Source organism: Parambassis ranga, chromosome 19 (genome assembly GCF_900634625.1).
Source record: "Parambassis ranga chromosome 19, fParRan2.1, whole genome shotgun sequence".
Lineage (NCBI taxonomy): Eukaryota > Metazoa > Chordata > Actinopteri > Ambassidae > Parambassis > Parambassis ranga.
The window spans coordinates 18,293,299-18,314,580 of NC_041039.1; the positions used below are offsets into that span (position 1 = coordinate 18,293,299).

The following is a 21,282-nucleotide window of genomic DNA, read 5'->3' on the forward strand; positions in this document are numbered from 1 at the left end:
TACACTGTGCAACACTGGCCTCAGAAAGCTCACACTGAGGTGGCATTGCATTGTTTTGAAGAAGCAGAATAAACAGGTGGTCTTCAGAATAGATTTCTATTACTATTCATATGTTAAATGGGCTTAAGACAACAGCAGAAGTGCATGACGACCTGTTCTGGGAAAGACCCCGTTCACACTGGGGAAATCAATCCGGCTAGAGCGGGATTCGGGCCGTATCTGGATATATCCGGATTGATTTTAATCCACCTCTCGGAGGTGGATCTAGCTGGATTGGTTTACATCTGGCTCAGTTCTAAACGTAAACGCAGCTAGCGAATCCTGCTAGCGACGTGATACTTCCAGGTTCACGGGGACAGTGTCCGGGTCACGTACAAAAGCCGTATGCGAACAACTGTCGAACTACGACAGCTTTGCCCTGAGTTTATTTTCGACAGGGCTACAAAGGAATAAACTGCTTTTTAAACCAAAAAAAACGAAAGAACGAGCGACACAGGAAAAAAAAAAAAAATGCACGACACATGCACACATGCAGTCCTACCGCGGCCTGAATGGACTCTGTATATTATGAGGTGCCACCTAGTGGTTAGGAGGACAACAAACAAGCTGGATTAAGCCGGATTTAGTGCGGACATGCATGTGTGTCCGCACTAAACCCGGCTTAAAGGCTATCCGGATTCAATCCTACTCTAGCTGGATTAACTTTCTCCGGTGTGAACGGGGCCTAACTGAATATTCCTAGGAAACAGAAATCAGTTAGCTACCACAGTTCCCTCTCTATCCAGCTCTTGTACAGGAAGTAAATCAGCTCGCACGGCATTGATTTGGCTATGAGACATTTAATTACTTTGCAGCAGCAGTTAAAATAAATGTAGTAGTTTGTTTTTTTTTTGGGGGGGGGGGGGGGCTGCTGTGGCGTTGTTCATTTTAGCTAATACTGGATCTATTAGCTTCAGACAAACTTATTGTGGAGTGAACTATTCCTTTAAAACTTCGGCAAATAAATAATCAACGTTGCCTCTTTTCACCCAGTGTGTCTGAAAACAAACACACACACACTCCCAATAAAACTGCACAACACCAGAGCAGTTTGTTCACTCTACTATGCAGATATGTTTGGCAAAAAAAAAAAAAAAGTCACATTGTTGGCAGCCAGAATGTTATCACATTAAAACATCATTTCAAGCCTTTTATCGTCACTGTCTTTGTCCCTACAGTATCAAAACACAAGTTACCTTCCTGGACTAATTGGTCACACAACATGGCTTGGGGTTAACAGGATGACTGCAGAGATCACAGGGCGTGTGGACTGGTCTGAGGAGTCAGGACTGAGGTTCACTGATTGGATGGGAGCAGGCCCTGTCTTTGGGCATGCTCCAGAATGGCATTGTAGCAGAAGTAGTACTGGTCTGGAGTCTGAATGCTGAAGGCCCTCTGAGTTCTCATGCGTCGCACCGTCTGGCACACATTGAGGGAGCCGACGTCCTGTAGCTGAGACAGACAGATGTCCAGGGCACAGAAGGTACCTAGACAACAACAGGGGCAGTTAGTAGAACCAGTTTTAAAGTAGGGATTATTAAAAAGAAAACTCTTATTACTGCCATGGTAAACTGTGTTTTTCCCCCCTTATCCACTCTGTTTAGATCTCAACAATGACTGGGTGTGTGTGTGTGTTTTAATACACAGTTCTTTGATCTGAAAATATGATAGATGAAGACAATACTAATACGTAAATTCATGTCAAGACACAATCTCAGGATCTCACCTGTTCTCCCGATCCCTGCACTGCAGTGGACCACCATCGGAGGTCCCAGCGGGTGGCCCGTCCACTGAGGTCCCAAAGCCTTCACCACTTTTCTCTGTTGTCTTTTCACAGCTCCCAGAAATTCGATGAGTGTCACCGCTGAGGTGGGAACGCCGTAGTCGGGCCAGCTGAGGTACTGGAAGTGACTCACTTGCCTCTGTTCACATGTCTGAATAAGTAGAACAGTCATATGCTTAAAAAACTGCGTCAAACTGAACAACACAGGTATAAGGTAGTCTGTTAAAGACACTTTTGCTTTCTTTATTGCCACTCTTCTCACTGCAGCAGTGGACTAGCTTAGCTTAGCTTAGCTTAGCTTATCAATACACTGACACCAATGATACAGTGTTTTCTCTGTTGGGGTCAGCAATGTGGGTCATCACAGCAAAGTGTCATGACTTCACCTCAGTGTTGTGCAGTTCGAGGGTGGTGTGATTGTAATGGGTGTGGTGGTCCACCCTTTGGTTCACCACTGCCATATGTCCATAGACCTCCTGTCCACCTTCCTCCAGAGGCCAGTACTGCCCGCACTTCCTCCGGCTGCCCTCATCTGTCCTGCAGCAGAGACAGGGATCTTTGATTAAATGTTATTAAAATTAACCTTAAAAAAGGAGAAACCTTATTTTTATTTCTAACTGGTCGACGTGGATTACCTGGTAGTCATCACGATAACAAGGACATTTTGTTCCCAGACCATTCTCCAGAAATCACCGTAGGTCCTTTCCAGTGGTCCTGCACAGTAAAACGGGAGATTTAAAACAAATTAAAATGACTTCAGTATCCAGTGTAATGCGGCACAGATCCAATTGGATGGAGAAGCTGCCCAAAGCTTCCAACATGGTGCTGTGCAAAAACTCAAACACATGTGAACAACTGTAACTGGAGTCTACTTTGGAGACTACACATCCTGCTACATTTGTTGACATTATCAACAGGACCTGACTGTAATGATACAGCCATTCACCACTGCTGTTGTGGCCTGTAAAACAAAGAATACCATGTCTGACTCTTGATATTGCCACCACAGAGTCATAAAAGGTCTTCAGGAGTGCCCCTTTCACTGCGGTCTTTTGGAGTGAAAGGGGCACTCCTGAAGACCTTTTATGACTCTGTGGTGGCATCAGTCATCATGTATGGTGTGGTCTGCTGGAACAGCAGCATCACTGAGAGGGAGAGGAAGAAGCTGGACAGAGTCATCAGGAAGTCCAGCTCTGTCCTGGGCTGCTCTCTGGACTCAGTGCAGGAGGTGGGTGACAGGAGGGTCCTGGCAAAACTAACATCCATGCTGGACAATGAGTCCCACCCCCTGCAGGACACCCTGTCAGCCCTGCAGAGCAGCTTCAGTGGCAGACTGCTCCACCCTCGGTGTGTGAAGGAGAGATACAGAAGGTCTTTCCTTCCTGCTGCTGTCAGACTCTATAATAAACACTTCTGATAGGAGCAATACTTACACACCACAGTGTGCTTTTATTTTACTGTTATTTATTTAGTTGCACTATGTACAGTTTATAAACCACTTCTACCTCCACTCACCTGTGCAATAACTGTTAAATATGTAAACTGTTTATAATGTATATATCTTTTATTGGTAGCCTATTTTATATTGTATATATCTTTTTCCTAACTTATCCCTTGCTGTCTGTATGCCGTTGCAAAAATGCAATTTCCCCATTGTGGGACTAATAAAGGTTTCTTAATCTTAATCTTAATATTTCTGATGCACCACAACCTTGGGTGCGTAGGCCTATTACTGTGGCTGCCTGTTTTTATGCTATGTTTTGGTGTGGTATTGACAGTTATGCTCAGGGTAATCTCTCGGTTGTCTGAACATGAACAGACAACGGAAGGCAAGACTCTCCATTACTGGTGTTACTGCATGTTGCCTTAAAGGTAGGGAAGGAGATTTTGAAAACTCAGTGAGAGTCAGCCAGATTTTGAAAGTAAACACACGCTCTGTTCTCTCGGAGCTCACCCCGAAGCCACGCCTCCCAACCAGTCTGTGACTTCGGCCATCATGCACGTACCTCGCTGGTGCGCGCAGAGCAGGAAGAGAGTGACAACCAGCTGACTATACGCGCAGGGGCGCCTCGCAGGATTGGCTGATGTTTTTAGCATTTTATAGCTTCCACAGATGATTCATATTCTTCGCTTTAAAGAAACTGCCGAACTAATCGGTTGCTATCGGATTATAAAGAGAAGTTACACTAATTTAACAAAAGGTGCATCAGAGTGAAATCTCCTACCCGACCTTTAATATGAGGATCTTTGTGAATTAAACTCCAGTATCTAAACACAGTGCACTGATATTACATATACCAAGTATGAATAAAAATCATACCTTGAGTACCGATATAAGCATTCTTCTGTTTGTAGCCGTCCATAAAGCTCGCGTTGATGTAGTCTGATCTCTGTGAGAACAACAAAGCTCCGTCAGCGGAGCATAAATTACATCAATAAAAGTGAAAAAGAAAACTGTGCATGAATGAGACTGTGCTCAAGAGCTCAGTTGTCTAAAAAAGGGGCTGACATTTACTGAGAGCCTACTGAGGCAGGTTTTTTTTGCCATGCACGTGAGTGGAAATAGTTTTTTAAGCAAACCTGTTGGTTAAAAGAATTCACCTCGTTCCTCCTGGGTTTCAAACGAACTCTTGTTTGATCGAGGCACAGCACATCTCCGTAGCGATTCTTCTCCTGGTTGTAGGCTGCTCTGTTGACAAATTCAGACATACATACATAAATAAAAAGGTTGTAGACATATAAGCAGGCTTTATGGCTTAGAGAACCCATGCAGTCTGAGGTGTATGTAAACTCACTGTGCACAGTGAAAGGTGCCTGGCGGCGTCTCCTTACGCAGCTCCTCGTATTCCTGATGAATGCCTGAACGCTGCAGCCTGCCAAGATGTGCCAGCAGCTCTTGGGGGCGCATAGACTCTGGGCCGGGGACATGAATGGAGGTGTCTTCCACAGGGATGCCCACCAGCTCATCTACGGGGTCTACCCTGCCGTTCTGGGATGCCAGTAGCTGCTGGTTCCAGCTGTATGAATCCAGAGGCAGCAGGCCACCGAGGTGCTGGGGGAGACAGTCTCTGGGGAGGTGCTGGCGCAGCTCGGCCATTTTTACCATCTGAACCTGGAGATAGGGAAGATGGATTTAACCCTTTCATTGTTTATCTTTCATTGTTGAGTGCACAAATAGGACCATCAGGTGACATGAAGAAGTCCGTACTAATGAAATCCATCAGGGGCACTCAGTGATTGTCTCCAGTGATTCATGCATTAACATTGTAGGCATGAGGCAGCAGGATGGAGAAGTGGTTACAGAGAATCTCCCACTCACAAATATCAGCCACACTGAATCAACTGCTCACACTCAGTGTGAGAACAAAAAACATGTTTCTCAGTGACATCATGGAGAGGTGGTGTGTCTTAGTATTAGAAAAGGAGCATTTACCCGCTCTCTAAGTTTCTCCTTGAGAAGCAGGCTGAGCAGATTGTAGGGCACTCGAAACCAAACGGGGGCCCCAACAATCAGCACCTTCTTCAGCCGTGCAGGGAATGCCCCCTAGTGGACAGAGATGGCACATATTAACAGTGAAACATTTCATTTTTTTGTGTAAAAGTCTAACATTTTAAGATTATGCCAACATTTTGGATTCTTTTCTTTCATAGAAATGTATTTCTATGAACTGAAGTGTAACATAGGACCTCTGTATTTGACTTGAGGGCAGCAAACTGCCTCAGCCAATCGATATGTGGGCACAAAATACATGCCCCTGCTGCTGTTGTGGCCACATAAGTGTCTCTATTATTGACTCTAGTTGACATAGTAGAATATTAAAGCATAATTCACTTAAATGCAGCAGATAACTGCCAGAATAAGCACCACCCTTGTGTATTGCGTGACCTTGGCAAATGGATTAAATTATTCTTAGGCTTGTCAGCTCCTTTCAGGAGTCACTTGCCCCTTTAATCAATCAGCTTCTTCACAGAATAAGATACAACTCAGAGGTTAATCATTAACGTGGCTCTGGAAAGGAGTGAAAAGTGTTTCATGTAGAATCACAGATGTTTAAAAAAATACAGCACTGTAGTTCCAACCTTGAGCAAATTGAGGATTTTCTTGCTCAGGTCCAGCTCGAAGTTTGTGTAGTTGGAGCCTGCCATGTCATAGATGAACACCAAACCATTCCTCTGTGTCTCAAAGCTGTGGGAGACAGAAACCTTATGTTGTCAGATGTATTAGGTATGAGTAATTACACCTCTAGCTCCTGGACTTCATGTGTGGGCACAATGTTATGATCTTCTCTACCAGTTTTTTTAATACTACAGAGTTGTTGTTGTTCTAGGAGAAAAATTCACCTTTCCACAGCCCGGTCCAGGAGGTAGAAGAGGGCCTGGAGCACCACGTGGTTGCCTGTCTTGTTTGGGTGATGAAGCTTGGCTGTGTACAAAGCAATAGAAGCTCCTGAAGGGTCGCGCGCACTCTGGAATTACACAATATTAACAGGGTTCTGTGAAAACCTTTACATTAGTACAGGTTGAAATGTTTTTGTTCATGTATGCTTTCATGATCAAGGTGGAAAAAAATCAGCTCATATACACGTTGTGTTTATTTTCTGCATCTTAGAATGTCTCAGATGTAAGATGCTTGTAGAAAACAGGTCATAAAAGCACGTGTTTACTGCTATCAACCAAACGGGAGCTCTGCAAAAACTAAAGGATGAACTACAACCACACGGGGGCACTTGTGTTCATTTACTGGATGCTGGCAAACTGCCAACACACAAAAAAAGGCTGTCAACAGTTCAGTAAGGAGGGACAATTGTTGTCAATTTTGATGCTGCAGGCCTTCAGTGCTCCTTCTTCTCTCCCCCCCCCCCCCCACCCCCCACCCCCCCACCCCACCCCACAAGGCAAACCTGAGCAGCTTCAGGACGAAGTGGGCGTCAGGAGAACGTCAGGGCTATTTGTTTGAATGATACTCCGGAACCGTCCTTTTGTAAGTAAATAAGCCCGTATGCTCTATGGCATGAGGGCTAAAAATACATCAGACAGGATATGAAGCCCGCTGTGGAAGGCTGCAGAACTCCGACGTCAGTCTAGAGGATGTGCAGCATCAATGCCACTGTGGCACGTCAGCAAGGAAGGAAGGAAGGAGGAAACGCAGGGTGTGCGTGTGTGCTGGAAAGTGGCATCTTTTATGGTTGCAATTTGGCTGACCAAAGGCTAAATTTATCTGGCACAAGAAACCCACAGGGAACATCGATCGATACCTTTATCTTCATCAAATCATCACTTTTTGAATACCACCTTGAATTAAGTTGGCCTTAACTAACTTAAATTTTTGACCATTTCTCTCTCTCTGAGCTTCACTGAAAGCCACATCATGATCAAAAAAAGTTCTGTCGTGACATTAGCTTGGACCAGTTAAGGAACACTACGTGTGTATGAAATTTAAAGGACACTCTTACCAAGACGGTGAACTTTCCACTGAGCAGCTCCGAGCGCAGAGGCTCCTCCTGAGGCTTGAGTCTGACAATTCCTTCTTTAAGACGCGTTTCCTGGAGAAAACAGGTCACAGCAGGTGAAGTCAAGCAGGGAACTAACTATAACAGGCTGTCACTTCGAGCTGAATTCCTCTCTGTGAACAATAGAAAAATCACCTTCCTGACTTTCTTGCCAAGAGGATCCCTCTCTGCAAGGTTTCTATCTACGCCTTTGTTAGGAGGTTGAGTTGGAGGACTTCCACCAGCTTCAGGTCAAGCTTGGGAAAGGTCATTTCAATTTAACATTGTGTTTCTCAATCCATTCAACCCATTAAGACAAATGGTATGTACAGATCAAAATCAAATCGAAAAGTGATGCTGGAGGACCGCTTTATAGGTGACCTGATGCCCTGCTGTAAGACGTGTACCAACGACAAATATTTGACATGACATCACAGAATGTCTTTAGTAGGCATTCTAATTGATTTAAACAGTTACTGGTATGTATCACAGTTCGGTACAGGAACCTCCTAGTTGCCTGGGAACCTGATGGCAACACTAATACACACACATGCAGCAGAACTGAAGAAGCCACTTGGGGGAGTGGCGAAACGTCTTCAAAAAACAATCATTGAGTCCAGTTGCTTCGATTTAAACTCTTGGAAATGACTATGACCTGGATGAATGAGAGCATCCACAGATATATAATACACACACACACACACACACACACACAGCACCTCTAACAATATTATCTTATTCAGAAAGGGTAATCAGGAAATGTTCCAGATGTTGACTCTATTCCTTTAAGTGAACCCCTTCTGCATAAACACTGCTGATGTCCTTTCAGTTTCCTGTTTGTTTGGAACGGTCTTGAAACCCTCCCTGGGGTAAACAATGATGTGACTGACTTCATCAGAACTTTTTTGTTTTGTGTATATAGTATCACTGTTTATAACGTTTATGCCATTTCAATCAACAAATTAAATCATAAAGGTGAATTTGTCAAAAAATGCAGGCATCACTGAAACTTTGTCCTTATAGAACAAGTCATGGTTTAAATTAGTCACATGAAGAAGCTAACAGCTATTATATGTCTATGTCTTGTGGAGATATGAATTAGTTAGCATGCTAATCAGCCAGTCGTGGTCGATACCCTTTACACCTATTGAGAAAATATACAGCATGCAGTTTGTCTCCTAGGGCAAACAGGTGTTCACCATGTTCATGAAATCATCAACTTGTGCGATGATCCGCTGTAAATAAGCTACGTGATCTGATGACCTGATGTCAGAGACAGCAGATCAGTGATTGCACCAATTAGACGAGTTCACCAAGTCTGTGCTAGGTTCTAGTATCTTCTGTGTGCAATTATACCCCACCACATCATGATGAATGTAATTTAAGCACCTCAGAGCTATTATAACAGAGACTGCCGGTATATAACTACAGCGATTCTAGAGATGGGTACTACAAGAGATAGTTCCTTTAATGGTTTAACAACTGCTATGAAATATTAAAGTACAGTCTCAGCAGAAACACATGTAACAGCTACAGTACCCCCGCCCTCCTCAGTCTGAATGCCAGCTTGGCTTATTTCCATGCCCCTCCAAGCCCAACAAGCATTACACTGGAAACTTCCCCCCCTCCCTTTTAGTTTGTTCTGACAAATTACTTGTCCCCAGCCTGCGTCCCGGTGCTGACACAGCATTAAACAGAGTTAAATGTGTTAAGTGTGGCGTGGCAGGGGAGACTAATCCTTCTCAAAGTCACATTCAAGGTATTCATAAATGAGCCGCGTTTATGCAGGCCAACTGCTCACTGCTGAAATGAGAGCCCACCTTGACGGCTGAAGTGACTTTTACTGAGAAGGTAGGTGGTAAAAACCTGCCACGTCTTGAAGCTATTCAGGTCATTAGAGTCTGTGTGAGACGTCTAGGAACTTTCCATTTGCTGGTTGGATAAACCAGAGCAGATCTGGGCTGAAAAATCTGGGGGCAAATTTGGACAGAATGAAACTTACAGCAGACCATTTAGGGACAAAACGGAGTGATAATCCTCAACTCCCCGGTAGTTATTCCTGAGAGCAGGTCTTGATTTATGTAATTTAAAGATCATAAAGTAAACAAGACCTGCGGTCCGATACACTGTTTCATCTTCATCGTCATTTTCCGGGTTGATGGTAATAATATCACCAAGGTCACAAACTGCTCTTTCAGTGATATGAACTGAACGGACATGTTTTCTCTGTTACACTCACACACGTGTTCTGCCCTTCAGCCAAGAAACCTTGTAGCAAATACTGATACAGATATATAGCAGTGTCGTTTTTCACTCTTTGTTTCTTCTCCAGGAAAGTGGTTAAGCAAACAAACAGGTAGCAAAAAAAAAGGAGATCAGCAGTGCTTGTGAAGCATTGTAAGCCCAACATGTGAAACCTCAGCCAACCTATTATCTTTTTTTTTAATAAGCTACAGGCTCTCTGAGAGGCTGGAAAGGCTTGCATGTGGCTTCTTGAAATATCCCCCAGTGTATAATTCAGTGTGTAAGTGCGTGTGTGTCTGGCCCAAGGTTTCTGATGCATCTGCTCAGGCGATCTCTTACTTGGCTACGAAAATATGTTCAGCAAAAAAAAAAAAAAACAATCCTCCTGTGATGAAACTGTGGGTGTGGGAAGATGAACCAACTCATCAACCTGTTTGACTTTTATTTTAAAAAGAAACTTTACATATCTCTATACTACATTCCAAGCAACTGCATGAAAACATGTACATGTCAGACCCCTACGGCTAAAAGCAGTGCAGCTCCTTCTGTTGAAACAAAGGCTGAAATACAGCACTACGAGCCGTTTTAATGTGAGAATAGATTTGTTAGATTCGGAAATATTTAAGGTTTATATTGTCCCAGATGTAGGAGATAATGTTTTCACCTGCACAACATTTATTCACAGATTTGCCTTGTTTTGTGAGTGTCTTGATAGCGATGGCAGACACGACCTGCAGTTAAAATCACTCTTACCAAGAGGTTCCTCCACCCACTCATGACCTTAAGATCAGCTGGGAAAGAGGCAGCAGGCTTGCAGACGAACACCTGTTTGCTTATATGCTAATGTGCATCTGCCCACAGCTGTGAAACGGGCTTAAGCTTAGCATAACAGTAAAGAAATGTGTTTTTAACATTGTGTAGGATAAAGCTCCAATGTGCTACCCTGACTCCTGAATATGTTTGAGGACTAGAATTATTGGTGTGTGGTTGTACGTCTTCACCAACAAGTCTAGTTGCAGTTTACATCCATGTCTGACCAGACTCATATCATACATGGAGTGAGAGGTTTGTGATTCTAGATGTTAGTGAGGCATTGATTGTGCTCATAGGAATGGAACAGATGTAATATTAGATGCAGATTCGATTACATTCCATTAATACCAAGAGATGTAGCATTCATTTCAGTAGATCTACCTTCAGTGCAACTTGAAACCAGTGCCAGACACTGCAGTTCCTTGGATTGGCCCAATCCCCACAGACCTCCTTGTTAAAATGCCCAATTAACAGGTTTGACACTTTGCCAATATATGGATTAACCAGACATTAAGTTGACTGACCAAAGCTTTACTAATATACGTTCATGAATATTCAGTTGTAACCAGAAAATAAACAGTAAAATGGTTGGATCATAGAAAGCTTCACTTAGATTTGCACACATTTGATCAGCCATTGGTTACACAGCAGCCATCCACATCATCTTACCCTGTAACTGTGAAACAGCTCAATAGCTCGGAGGACATCAAACTTGCGAGCCATGAGGAACTTGACAGCCAATTCCCTGGACAGCGGCGACACTCCATGCTGACTGGTCCACTTGTTGATTTCCTCTAGAAACTGCCTGGTAGCCTAAAACAGACACAGATGTTGTCACAAAACTTTGTACTCTCATAATCGAAGGGTCAAACAGGAAGGAAGTGAAACTGGGCTTTAAACTCGATACATTCTCAGAGGAAGTGCCATCTACTGCTTTGCAGAATATTTTAAGTAACTTTATGGTCTGGTTAGACATCCGCACAAGTGGTGATGTATACAGAAGGCATAGACGCAGGGAGGCACAAAATAAAACGTGTGAACTGTGATTTGTGCTGCAAACCAAAATAATTGGTTTTACAGAAGTTTCCCTGGTTCATCTGGTGCGTTAACCACAGCTATCTTTGGAGGAAGTCTGGGGATTTAGTGGAAGCTATAAAGAAGCTAAAAAAATATCCAGTGCATGGCTGAGTTAAAAAGAAACACGCAACACGCAGGTGAACAGACAGCTCTGTTCATTGAAATAAAAACTGCGGTTTAGAGCAAGAGAGGAGAATAACATGTCATCTTTGCTGAACTGGTGCTTATGACATGAAGTTGCTATAATGACAGGGCTACACACTCAAACATTTGGAAGTTGGCAGCAGTAAAGCTGCTGTACCTGCTGATGCATAGATATAATCAGGTAACCTATTATTAATAGTGAAAGGACGTCAGATGTCAGATCAGATGGTAAATCTTACACATATACATCTAACAGGTTTCAGGCTTTTAAATGAGTTTCCATGTGAACTCTTACTGAGACCACAAGAAAGACAAAAACACTGAAGAGCAAAGCAAAGTGGAAAATATCTGAAAACAATGATTACTGGTGATTACGTAGCATTAAAAGCCTGATATTACTAACCCGTCAAGGAAACATCTGTCTCTGTATCTGCCTAAAATGCTTTGTTGCTAATCTTTGTCTGGGAGGAAAAAATGCAAACTTTTACAGTGCAGAGGAACAAATGAGCTAAAAACAGTGGAGCTGCAAGCCCGAAAACCAAAACGATGAACTCCATAAAGCTGCAGACACACGACACATGTTTCTTTGTGGGCTCACTTCATGTGATACCTTTCACGCCATCATGTGATCCAGTGTTTGGAAAAATAAAAACTAAAAACTTCCTTAACAATTCAAACAAAGTTGCCTGGTTCAAACACACACTACATTTGTAATTTGGCTTTCCTCCCATGTCGTACAGAGGGGCTTCCTGTCACTCTACTCTTATTATACACTCCCTCAGGCCCCCACACCCTCCCACCCTCGGCACCCGCAGAGTTAGCGAGTCAGCACCGAGTGAATCCTCAAAAGGCGACAGAGGAGGCACTGAAAGCTTGCGGTTTAAACACAGGGTTCCGCTTCTCTGGTCAGGCACAGCGGCGGTGGGGCATGCATGGGAGACAGGAAGTCAAGTTCTGGGAATCCACGTCTCTTTAGGAATACAAAATGATCACTGACGAGCGCTGAGCCCGAAGACAGGATGCCACTGTCTCTCTTCAGGAAAGCTGGCGCTTTCAGAGACAGGGGGGCCTTCTGCAGCTTCTGCTGTTCAGATTCCTTAGCATGCAAGGGACGAGCAATGACTGCACCTGACAGAGCAGAAGCTGGGTAATCTCTGATTTTTATGGGGAAAATGTGGAGCGGGGGCTTATTCTGAACCCGAGACCTTTTAACCACAAAATACATCATAAAAATAACTGAATTTCATACTTTACTGTGAAAACCAATCAGAGACTCCACACGAGTATATTGTGTCAGCAGGTGTCCCTTTCAGTCCGCCCGATTTTCAACAATATGGTCATGTGATGAATGCTCCATTTACAGAGGACCACGCAGATAAAAATCACAAGCTACTAAATGGTCCTTTCAGCTCGAATACTTTTCTTACAAAAATGCATTAGTGGATGAAATGTATGTAGTTTTAACCTATGTTGTGTACGGTCATAAAAAATGTATTAGACTGCACTTTGCTATAGGCGGGGAAAAAGCTGACCTAAAAGTATGCTTTTTAACAGGCACTGCACATGCTCCTCTTTACACGGGCTGACTGCTCTTTGTTGTTGTACTGTGAAGCGTTAATCCTTCGGTGTTGGCCAAGGACAACTTCCTGTCAAGATTTCTGTCAGGTACACTCAGGTTTCCAGAATTTCAGCAGTTTGACAGCTGCTCTCTCTCTCTCTCTCTCTCTCAACAAGCCTTTTAAGGACAGCCTGCCAACTCCAGGCAGTGACCCTCTGTTCCTGTAGAAGCTAGTCTTGTTTGGTTTTTCTGCACTAAGGGCCAAATCCGAGCAGAGTGGAATTTGAGGATGAACCAGTTTGTTTTCATGATAGCACACCGGACTGCAGTGGAAGTCTCACTGCGGAGGAGTGACTTATTCAATTCCTGTTGGACACATAAATATTTGCCTGACTCGCTCCACTTCTAAATCGGCCGAAGAGCTTTTCCTTGAACATCTTGCTTATTCATTTAAAAGTACTCAATTCTGGCTTACGCTGCCTGACCTGTACCTGATTGCCAAAGAGCTTTGTGCAGAATCCGTCATTGCAGGAGAGCGACTAAGAGAGACAAGCAAAGGGTCTGACTTTCCAATAAACTGCTGACATTATGTAATCCTATTTGTTGTCAGGGTTGCTCATTGGTGGTGTTGACGATGACTGCCAAGTGCTGATTGATTAGATTCACAGTGGCTGAGAGTTAGCGGATGAAGTTGTTCACTCTAAAACTAAAAAAAAAAACAACCTCAGGGGCTTAAACATGAACCCAAAGAGGAAGTGCCAAAAACTGCAGTTCCTCAAGTTGCCACTTGGGGCTGGTCCTAAAAGGCAAGGCAAGGCAGCTTTATTAGTATAGCATAATTCATATACTGTGCAATTCAAAGTGCTTTACAGAATTAAAGGGACCTCATTAAAAATACAGAGGATTAACAGGGATGAAAAAAAAACATTGAAAAACGTTAAATTATCAATAAAACATAAAAGAGCACAGACAAAAGGTTGAAAACTGTCACAGAGCAGTGTCGGCATTGTGAAAGAGGAAAGTTTCCAGCTTAGACTTAGTTGGGGCCTGTCTAGCATCATGTGGGAGCTTAATCCAAGATACAGCTCGTTTTGAGAGCGCTGTGAGCAGACCGTTACAATAATCTGAGCTGCTGGAAATGAATGTGCGGATAAGTCTTCTAGGTTTTGTGTTGACATTATTCCACTGGCAATATTTTTAGAGTTGTCGTAAGCCGAAGAAGTTATAAATTTAACGCGGCTGTGACGACGCCAAGATTTCTTATTTTGACTCTTAGTTTTCAGACAGACGGAGTTCAGAGAGGGGCTGATAATCTGTCTGTTCTTTGTGGCCCAGAGATAATTCATTCTATCGTGCCTCTGTTCAACCTTTCAGCCCATCAGTGATTTAATTAATACAGTGACACTTTGACAAAAGCATAAACTTGACAGCAGAAATGACAGATTTGATCACCAGCTCAGTCAGCCACTCATGTTCCACTGCTTGCCTGTGTTTGGATTAATCAGGAGTTTAATCCTCAGGTGTTACGATGGGGTTGATAGAACCTCTCACTCCGAGCTGTCTTTATTTACACAGTCTACGTTTCACAAGTTACAGAGAGACAGATACAGAGAGATGGATCATGCATCAGGAATAATTTACTAATATTAAAAAACGAGCGTCTATAAGACTGAACTGCCATGAACCGAGACACCAGTCAGTACTGAATCACTATTATGTCTCATGCAGGATTGTATAAACTGAAAGTAGAGTACATGTGATGGACTTTGGTTGTCCACAAACATTCAGTTCCCTCTACAAAAATGGCTGCCACCTTCATTAGAGGAAAAAAGTAGCAGTTTTTTGCCTATGCTCAAAAACAAAATGAGATAAATGCTAGTAAAAATACTGTGGGTTTACATTATATGATGTTATTATTAGCCAACACATAACCAATGAATGTCAATCAATAGGTCATCTGTATATGGAATACTGCATTTATGTTCCCATTGTGTACACGTGTTCTTCAAACGTCAAATATTTATCATCCACGTATATTTTAACCACCTAAGGCAGCGTTGATGCTCCAACCCACTCGGCCACAACTGCCCACATCACTGGAACACTTGCTACATGCTACAGACCACATTTATCTTGTTGCTTCATTCTGCTAACCATGACCACACACAGTGTTATCTACTTCGGAAACACTGACAGCAGTATCTCATATGCTCTCTGATGGTCATCATAATATATAATTCCACAGATGGGTGATGCTGCATCATAACATTTTGCTGCACTGTTTACATTAAGGCACCTGATGTTTTACTATCTCTGAAAGTATTAAGGTATTGTGGGTAATGGTGCGGTGAATCAATAAGCAGGATCGCTTCAGCTCTGAAATATTGATTATTTTCTGAACTAATCAGTCAATAAGATGACTGAAATCAGCACATTGGTGTTCAAAGTGACTGCAAGATGTATATTATATCTATATATTGCTAATTTTGTAACATGAAATGCTGTCAATCTAATGCACCCTATATGTGGTCTGTGTTCAAATGATTTCTTTAGAATCTTATAGTCATTTCAGGGCCTCAGTTTTGCTCTTGGCAGCTCACATTCAGTTCACTAGCCTAGAAAAAACAGAGCTCAGGCTGACTGAGGCTTGCATTTTGTCTGCATTTGATGCTTGCCTTCACTTATGGATAATATAAACAGTAGAACAGCTGATGGTGAAAAGATGTAGCATTTAAAACTGGCTAATGTTTCTGCATGTTGACTGAAAAGCAGAGCAGATACCAACCAAGGCAGCTATTCACCTGAATAGGATGATCACCTCAGTGTCAACACGGCAATGACAGATATAACTTTCTTTTTTTAGACATTTTGGTGACCTTTCAAGTCTTTAATCCAAACAAAGACCCGTCAATATTTTTAACATTTATTTCTATACCATTTGTGTCCACTTGGTCTGATAGAATCAGTCGAAATGTTTCTATATAGCTTCCAAAAACTAGTTAAAACTACCACTAATCCAAAGCTACACACCAGGAGGAAATGTTGTAAGACTGTTATTAATCACTGCATTTCATTTAGATGTGTCAGTGCTGCCGTTATTGTATTATAGGTGCGGGCTTACTGGCAAACCTAAATAGGATTTTTTTGTTTTACGTCACAAGAACTGGTCATTAATGTCTCTGTACTGGCATTCACAAAGCCTCATGGAAAATAATACAGGCTGCACTATGATTACACCTTGAGCTATACAGACAATGCTAATGCATTTCTCCATTATTATGAGGCTTCATGGCTGCCCTTGACATAGTCTTTCCAGAATCTATTTAACCAGAAATGCCATGGTAATCTATTTACAAATGTAGGACCCACTGCTGCCAAGCGGCTTCACTTCACTTTGCTGAATCCCATTTGGCACAAGTCAATACCAAAACAGGAAGTCAATAACGTCACTATCTCCCCATTCCCCACTTTCTCTCACTCCACTAGCTTCCTGGGAGTAGACTCAACACACACACACACACACCACAACACAACACACACTTTCTCGAAAGCACATGATAGACACACGCACTCTGTAACTCATAAACTCCCCCTCCCCCCAGAGTCTAGTGGAAATACTTTTAACAGCTGCTTATAGAATAAAGTTCCACTACACACCAGTGTATACTCCCATGAGAGCCACCCAGCCACACACACACACACAATCCACCCCCCCACTAGGCTGTGGACGTAATGAGGGCGTCCGGTACCCTAGCAGGGGCCCTGGTGCACACAGGAAATGGAGTAGGCAGATAAGGAGCTTTTCTGCTGGCCAGATGATGAGAGTCAGCGGGAAGAGAATGCACAGGCCTGATCAGCACCAAAATAAAGATGTGAAAAATATAGCCAGTACAAACTCATTGTTATTCCATCACAGTAGCTGCTTTTGCTCTGCTGATGTTGGATTTCATACGGTCGGATATTCTGTAGCTCTGACTGCTCTACAATCCAAAATAAATGCCGCTGCTGACATTCAGATGAGGTTTTTCTTTCTTTCTCTCTTTTAAAGCACACATGGCTGAAGCTATGGCAGTCCTGCTTAAACTCCTTAAACTCCAAGAAGGTTATAATCCTATAAGTTTGGGTGTTTACACTGTGTTATAGTCAACTACGGTAATCAGCTTGAATCAACATCAACATCATCATCATCATCATCCCCTTTTTAAACTCTCAGGCTTCAATGATGGTCTCAGGGAGCCTAAGGCTATAGTTTCTAATACCCCCCCTCTCATTTAGGTCAGTGAGGACAACTAAAACATCAGGAGCACTTCTCACTATAAACCCATCCCATTCAACAGCATTACAAACTGCAAAATACAGGAAAGCCTTAAAACATTCGTGAGGATAAAGTAAAGCAGATATGTCATATTGAGCTGCAACTGAAAACTAATAGTTTAGTGTAGAAAAAGACAGGATACAGTGACAGAACAGTGACCATTTAAAGTATAGGTAACAGTATCTGACTGAAAACAACAACAAGATGAAACAAAACCAGCAAATCTGATTTATTTATTAACTAATCCCTTCTGCTCTAATAAACACGGTTCACTCATAACGAAAGCTCCATTCTTCAGCTTCTAAGGTTTTTAAAGTTCATTTGTAATGAATGATTTTCTAAAAGAACTGTTAGGAGTGATGACAGGTCTATTCAAGGGGTTAAAGATATTTCTTTTTTCTTATGATATTATAAAATTGTCTGTGAGAGCTGCCAAACTATTACAGCTACATATAGTATAACTCAATAGTTAGAGTCTATTTCCAGGAAGAGTGACCTGGTTATTCAAGAAAATCCACAGGCCTTGCTTTGAGGGATTTAATGAACTATTTCCAACCTAACTAAACCATGATCATGAGATTTTCTCCACCACCAAGCTGAGCACCATCTAATCACCAAGTACATAAACACACAGCTCATGTCTCCAAAACTTTACACTTCTCACCAAAAGAAACTGGATGCATATATATTATATTATATTACAGGAAAAAAAAATCATCATTAAAGGGGGACTGTCCCTTTAATAAAGGGGAAAGTTGTCAAAACATACAGAAACACTTCACATACAAGGAGAGAAGCCAGAGAATGGAGATATGTCTCATATCCCAGACAGCAGCATGTGTGTGTGTGAGTGTGTGTGTGCTTTATTTGCTGCTTCATCACTGCCACGGTGTGGAACGAGGCGAAGCTTCCCAGTAATATCACGGTCTGGAACTCTCCAAGACCCAGAAATGACCATTACAACATCTGCGGTGGCTCGGCTCGGCTCGGCTCGGCTCGGCCTGTGTTGCAACACATCAACCCAGCCGCTGGAGAGGAACTGACAGTGATGCAACGGCGGCAATAATGCGCCAGAAATCGATACAATATTTCCGCTCCGGACCACATTGCGCAACAGAATCCACCATTACGCACACACACAGAGCCATCGCCAAGCGCGCACACACACACACACACACACACACACAGGGCCACAGAATACCTCCAGGTAGACTGAAACATTTCGGGTGATATCACAGAAGCAGGGCGCGTACAGACTTCTTTCAGGCCTACCTGTTCTTCCTCCGTCGATAAAGTAGCTGCCATGGTTCCCGTCAGCTCCTCCGATCACCTTCTACCGAGACGCGTCCTGTTCAAACAGTGGAAGATGACGGAGATGTCCGTGCGTCTCTGTCCCTCGTGTAAAAAAAAACGGGGTTTTAGGGGTTGTCCCTCTCCCTCAAAGTTGAAGGCATCGGAAACGCCGCAGTTTGCGCTCACTCTTTTCTCTTCTTACTGCGTGAAATAAAAAACAATTAAGAGGAAAGAAAAAACAACCCCGACGGTGTTGTGTCAGATTTCACCAAGGAAAGGAAAAATAAAGCAGGGAGGAGGAAAAAAGCAGCTTGACGAGGTTCGGTTTGCTTCAGCTCGATGATAACTGAGCTCGATCTGCGGCTCATCCGCCGAACCGGACACAGAGCAGAGGGCTGCAGCTGCCCGCGGACTCCTCCATGCCACGAATCGCCAGATTTTAGCTCTGAACGTCGCCTTTATGCTGTGTGACACACACACACACACACACACGCGGAGCCCTGAACAATACGAGAGGCTGTTTTTCTGCATGCTGCTCTACCCCCTAGTGGTGAAGACTAAGAACAAGACAAAAGCTCATTGACCCCCGCCTTCATTCATAAAAATAGAAAACCAAACAGGAAACACTTACTTACACTTACTGTGAAGCAGAAGTGGATATTTTGGATGAATATTTATTTTCACCAAATAAAATAGCGTAAAATGTCACTTACGTAACGTAAATATGAAGCTACAGCTCTCATTAGCTTAGCATGCTGTAGCATAAAGACTAGCGCTAGCCTTCTTTTAGCTAAATAACAGCCTTAAAGGATCTCTGTTTATTAAAAAAATACAATTAATGGCAAACTATTTTATATTATAATAACTCTATATGAAAGGAAGACAACTGGTTACCTTGAAGCTGGCACTTTAGCTGCAAATTATTCCACTCACAATACAGCTAGCTTGGTAGCATAGCATACTTTAGCATTGGGACCGTTAGCTTGAATGTTTCGCTGCTCATTTTACAGCAAAATATGGAAAATTCAGAGAAAACGGCTCGATTGCTTTGTCAGTGTTAAGTGATAGTGATGACACTCAAATTTATCAACAGTTGTCTTGAGTCATAAACATCTCTAGTGGCTGGTTAGCTTAGCATACTTTAGCTCAAAGACTGACACTACTTTATTACATTACTGTGTCATTTCTCCGTCACTGTAATGTGCATGTTTGTATGAGCTGCAGCTTGCACTCTCCACATTATCGCTGCTCATCACTAATGCATGAAATAAAGTGAGAGGAAATACCTAATAATAGGAGCGGGCCTCTCTGGAATAGCAAACTTTCAGCTTGTGCCCCCCCCCCCCCCCCCCCCCCCCCCCCCACACACACACACACACACACACACACACACACTCAGGCTAAATTATAATCCTGTACACTTAACGGGAATTGCATGACATCATAGGAAAGGGAAAACACCCGACAGCATGATAAACTCACTGTAACATGAGCCACAGACACACTGCAGGTCTCTCTAGGAACATGACTGGCTGCTGAGGGTTAGTTCAAGTTCAGTCAGGAGAATCCATTTCCTGCAAGACTATTGATAGAATTCAGACCAAGGTGAGAGGTTGGAAAGATATTGTTCACATTGTCAATGCTTTTAATGCTATGAAGGAAAATATTTTTATTTTTAAGGTTACAGTTATAGATTCAAGCTTTTTTTGTCCCTAAACACAAACATATATATATATACATATACATATATATATATATATATATATATATATATATATATATATATATATAAAAAGACCCCACAATAGGCAAACTGTAAATAATGAGGCGTGAGAAAGTCTGGCTAGAAAACCAAAGGGAAAAGGGAGTGGACAACAACACATTTCCTGTCAGACCAGCTGACCTTATGTCCTTTGGTTGGTAAAACTGAAGTCCTGCTCGCATAAAACTTAACAACAAAGCAGCAAACTTAACAAAAATGTGTTTGTATTTTGAAAGAGGAAGGTCTGACTTTTTACAATTAAACGATTTAATGACCTTTGCAAAGATTCCTTATCTTCTATTTTTAAGAAACATGTTTAATCTTGCTTTAACAAAAAGCCTCCCCCTTCTAAGGGTCTTGGAGTGCATGCGAGGCTCTGTGTGTGTGTTTGTGTGTGTGGAAGTGCACTGTGAAAAGTGTTTGAGTGTGAAGGTGCTCGGTTCCTGGAAAGTGATCGGCCGCTGAGTCATATCAGAATTCTTGCAGAAACCACACGCCTGACTTTTGACAGGCCTCTCAGTTCAGAGTTGACTGAATGTAGGAGAGGAAACATCCGACTGTACTCAACAGTCAGCACTTGTCAAATTTCTCTGAATTCGTAGTTCTGGTTGTGTTTTAGTACAGTTGAAAGGAAACAACGCGAAAAAAATAATTCTCATGTTGCTTTCGTCATTAGAATTTCATCACAAACCACCTCAGTACTCTTATAATCGGTAATATTCTTTCCTTATCGTCATTTTAAAATGCTTTAAATACTTTCCAGGG

General features: G+C 42.6%; 1 protein-coding gene across 2 annotated transcripts; it reads right to left on the reverse strand.

The window, feature by feature from the left end:
• Positions 1-823: 823 nt before the first annotated feature.
• On the reverse strand, positions 824-19,269 carry ptpn9a (protein tyrosine phosphatase non-receptor type 9a). Of its 2 annotated transcripts, none has more exons than XM_028431554.1 (13): positions 18,735-19,269; positions 11,038-11,181; positions 7,276-7,365; positions 6,164-6,288; positions 5,903-6,008; positions 5,256-5,366; positions 4,618-4,934; positions 4,424-4,511; positions 4,143-4,212; positions 2,458-2,536; positions 2,209-2,359; positions 1,766-1,973; positions 824-1,526 (listed from the first exon to the last, which is right to left on the reverse strand). In XM_028431554.1, exons 1-13 carry the CDS (start codon positions 18,765-18,767, stop codon positions 1,336-1,338), a joined length of 1,713 nt encoding a protein of 570 aa, XP_028287355.1. In that variant the 5' UTR covers positions 18,768-19,269; the 3' UTR covers positions 824-1,335. The 2 variants fall into 2 exon arrangements, with proteins under 2 accessions (XP_028287355.1, XP_028287354.1); XM_028431553.1 differs by having other exon boundaries at positions 4,403-4,511.
• Between the last annotated feature and the right edge of the window lie 2,013 nt (positions 19,270-21,282).